The 4,142-nt window shown below is 38.5% G+C and overlaps 1 protein-coding gene across 1 annotated transcript; it reads right to left on the reverse strand.

Annotated features, from left to right (window-relative positions):
* Window positions 1-1,910: 1,910 nt before the first annotated feature.
* Window positions 1,911-2,563, reverse strand: LOC130469827 (uncharacterized). Its single transcript, XM_056839333.1, has 2 exons — window positions 2,443-2,563; window positions 1,911-2,344 (listed from the first exon to the last, which is right to left on the reverse strand). The coding sequence occupies exons 1-2, from the start codon at window positions 2,561-2,563 to the stop codon at window positions 1,911-1,913; spliced, it is 555 nt and encodes a 184-aa protein (XP_056695311.1).
* Window positions 2,564-4,142: the final 1,579 nt, after the last annotated feature.

Below are 4,142 nucleotides of genomic sequence, written 5' to 3' on the forward strand. Positions count from 1 at the left end.
TGGGAATTCTGGGTTCGGCGACAAATCTATGATTCTTGTCAAAATTTTAAAACGTCGTTTACATGCGAAATTCACTATGAAATTATACGATTCCGACCATTATTGACAAAAATGCCGAAAAATCTTGCGAACATATAATCAAATAATCGCACGAATTTGCAATTAATTACATACAACGAAATTAATCACCCCTTTAATTCATTGCAAATTTATAAAATTTAACCATGTTAACTATAATTGATTATCGAATTAATTAGAGGCTCGTGATACCACTGTTAGGTTATGACAAATATAAATCATATATTTCATGCGGAAAAACCATAAAGCCAGGAATCCAAATTAATTGCCACATAGTCAATTCGCATAATTTAAGATACATACATGTGATGCGTGCCTTCCCTAGCTTCTCTTGAACTGAACAAGAACAAGTTTAGGACTCCAAATGTCGCCCCTCCGTAAATAGTCCACAGCACGTTCGGATCCGCCTTAGATTCAACCAACTAGGATATTCTCTAAGGTATATGTTTATTCGAAAGCTTAATTATATATTTAGGCAATTTATTAAATTCGTACTTGAACTTAAACTATATGAATACTTATTGAATTGTTGTATATAAATTGTGAGTATGAACCACGTATTTATAGGGTGGAAATAACGGACTTAGATTTCTACTAGGATTCAACTAACTAAATCTATTAGAATTCTAGTTAAATTAATCCTTTAGAATTTAATGTTTTAATCAAACACAAAAACATTTATCCGTGTAGAATTAGGAAAACGATTTAATCAAGGAATCCTAAACGACCAAGGAATTGGTCGTACGTAGCATTGGCTCGGCCCAAGGCAGGGCGCTGGCAGCACGCGGCCCATCGTGGGCGCTGCTGCTGGGCCTTTGCCTTGCTCGCTTGCGGCTGGGCCTGCCTTGCTCGCTGCTTGCGCGCTGGGGTTGCCTTGCTGCTTGCTGTGCGCGCGGGCTTCGCTAGGCGCGGGCCTGGCTTCGTGCTGGGCCTTGCGTCTAGCAAGCTCGTTCGTCGATCGTTTCTTACGTCGCACTTCCGATTCGTTTTCCGATTCCGGAATTCATTTCCGATTCGAACAATATTTAATATTTCCGATTCCGGAATTTATTTCCGATTCGAACAAATATTTAATATTTCCGATTCCGGAATTTATTTCCGATTCCGACAATATTTCCGATTCCAGTAATATTTCCATTTCCGGCAATATTTCCGATTCCGGTAATATTTCTATTTCCGATAATATTTTCCGATACGTACCATGTTTCCGTTTCCGGCAACATCTACGACTTGGATAATATTTATATTTCCGTTATGATCCATATTTCCTTTTCCGGCAATATCATCATTTCCGGAATATTCATATTTTGCCTTTTGATGATTTCAGCTCCCACTGGAACCGAGATCCGTTGATTTTGAATATTCATAATTAGAGTATTTAATTTACCTAAATACTTGATCCGTTCACGTACTATTTGTGTGACCCTACGAGTTCATTCAAGAGTAAGCTGTGGATTAATATTATTAATTCCACTTGAACTGAAGCGGTCTCTAGCTAGGCATTCAGCTCACTTGATCTCACTGAATTATTAACTTGTTTAATTAATTAATACTGAACCGCATTTATTAGACTTAGCATTGAATGTATACTTGGACCAAGGGCATTATTTCCTTGAGATACTCCCACCAGTTTCCCCCTTTCACATAGATGGCATTTATCCATCTCACCCACAAAGAATCTTGCTTCTTGGCAATTGCCCACACATATTTTCCTAGGGCACTAATATTCCATGCCTGTACATTCCTAATCCCTAACCCCCGCCCCCTTCCTTTTTTTCTGCACAAACCTTCTCCCAAGCAATATACCCAGGTTTAGAGCTGAAATAAGTTCCTTACCACAAGAAAGCTCTACAGATAGTCTCCACAGTATTAAGAACATATTTAGGGAGAACAAACACCTGAGCCCAGTAAGAATGGATACTCATCAACACAGCATTGATGAGAGTGATCCTACTAGCAAAAGACAAATTCCTTGAACTCCATATCTTGATTCTAGCCAGCATTTTATCCACCAAGCTTTCACAATCCGCATTTGTGATTCTCTTGAAATATATTGGTACTCCAAAGTATCTGAAAGGGAAAGTGCCAATGGTGAACCCAGAAAGATCCACAACCTGCTTAATTACCTCTTGCTGCATACTAGCACAATAAAAAGCGGACTTCTGAATGTTAGCCTTCAGACCAGAAGTGTCAGAGAACAGTTTGAAGCATTGAAGAAGCATTGAAATAAAAGTTGTCTCCCCTTTACAGCATAGAATGAGGTCATCTGCAAAACATAGATGGGTAAGTCTACATCTATAGGGTGGAACATAAAACCATCTTCCTGGCCCAATTTCAACAATATCCTTGATAAGTACTCCATACACACAACAAAGAGTAAGGGTGACAGGGGATCCCACTGCCTTAACCCTCTTTTAGATGCAAAAAAACCATGAGTGGAACCATTCAACATGAGTGAGAACTTGGGTGTAGTGACACATACCATAGTTGTAGGGGGATTTTTTTTGTATGTTTTTTCCCGTTTCCTACAAGGGGGGAGGCCGGTTTGTTTAGAGAACCGTTTGAATTTTTGCCCCTCGAAGGAGTCGCCACCAAACTTTATTTAAGGTCTTGTTTGGAAAGACCGCAAATGACTCTATTTTTGGATAAGGCCTTGAATCCTTGAAACGGATGGGTGAGATCCGGGCTCGGGAACGAAAATGCTTATTCGGCGAGCTTTAGAAATATTCAAGTACGTTGGCACAACATTAGTTCGAAAAATAAACCCTAGATTAGACTATGTGGGTTTGAATTTTAGAGCAAAATAGAATTTCTAATTGTACGGTGGTCACTTTGCTTTAAAGATTGATTTAAGGAACCTAAGGCCGGTTTGTCCAAAAATATCTTTGTTAAGAGTGATGTAACCTTTGTATTTTGTTGTATTTAGCATGTTGGTGATGAAAGCGATAAAGCACATAAAGCAACATCACAATACTAAATAAAGTGCGGAATTAGTAAATACAAGACCCCCTAGAAAAGGACTAGGGAGTAGGTCCACATTGCCTAGAAATGGACTAGGCAAGTAAAGATGCGGAATTGAAAGTGCGGAATTGAAATTGCGGTATTGAAATTGAGGTATTGAAAGTGCGATATTGAAAGTGCGATATTGAAAGTGCGATATTGAAAGGTGCGATATTGAAATTGCAATATTGAAAGGTGCATAATTGAAATTTGTACTTGGGCACATGAGATTCGAACGCCAAGCGGCTCCTTAAAAATAAGTGCGCCCGACACGAATTCAAAGCCAAAAATCTCAACTTGGGAGAGGTTGCCCAACCCAAATATCCTAGATTTTGCATATTAAACTTGAAATTGAAAGCTTGAATATTGAAGTGTTTGAACTTGAAATGATTGAAATTTCAACTTGAAATGATTGAAATTTGAACTTCAAATGATCCTAGTTTAGGGAAATAACTATGAATAACCCTAAACATGGCAAGATCTTTGAAAATTGAAGACTTGAATTTGTATATTGAAAATGGAGTTTTGAATGTCAAAGACTAAACCTTTAAATGTTAAAAGGTGCTTATCTTTGATTACCCCATGTTTGATGGTGATTCTAGCCCAAGAGATGATTGTAAACAACTTGGACATCCTTGAATCTTTGAAAATTGTATTTTGTATTTTGAAAAAGTTTGTATTTATGGAAAAACATGTGTGATTGTTGCAAGTGGTGTTTTTTATTGATTAAAAAACACCAACTTGCTAATCATTTGGAATCAAAGAAACATAGTAGATTAGAATGGGATTCGGATTTACCTAGTTAGATTTAGGCAAGAGCTCCCAATTGCTTTGGATTTTAGGAATTTTGTATGTGTTTTTGAGGAGCTTTGTGTTGTATTTGGAGACGTAATGTCGAAATTACGACGTTGTATTGTTGTGCTCCCCCTTTTTTCGATGGAAATGAGGGGTATTTATAGGAGGGAATGATGCAAAACGCCAGCACACGCCAGCGCAGGGCGCCAGGCCAGCGCTGTGCGCTGCTGACGTGGCTTGAATGCCGCCAAAGCAAGGACGGGGAATCG

This window comes from Spinacia oleracea, chromosome 3 (assembly GCF_020520425.1).
Source record: "Spinacia oleracea cultivar Varoflay chromosome 3, BTI_SOV_V1, whole genome shotgun sequence".
Classification (NCBI taxonomy): Eukaryota; Viridiplantae; Streptophyta; class Magnoliopsida; order Caryophyllales; family Amaranthaceae; genus Spinacia; species Spinacia oleracea.

Coding starts and splice junctions, on each gene's coding strand:
- LOC130469827 (XM_056839333.1), bottom strand. CDS start 2,563: ATGGTATGTGTCACTACACCCAAGTTCTCACTCATGTTGAATGGTTCC. Junction 2,345..2,442: donor ACCCTTACTCTTTGTTGTGT/GTATGGAGTACT, acceptor TATGTTTTGCAG/ATGACCTCATTCTATGCTGT.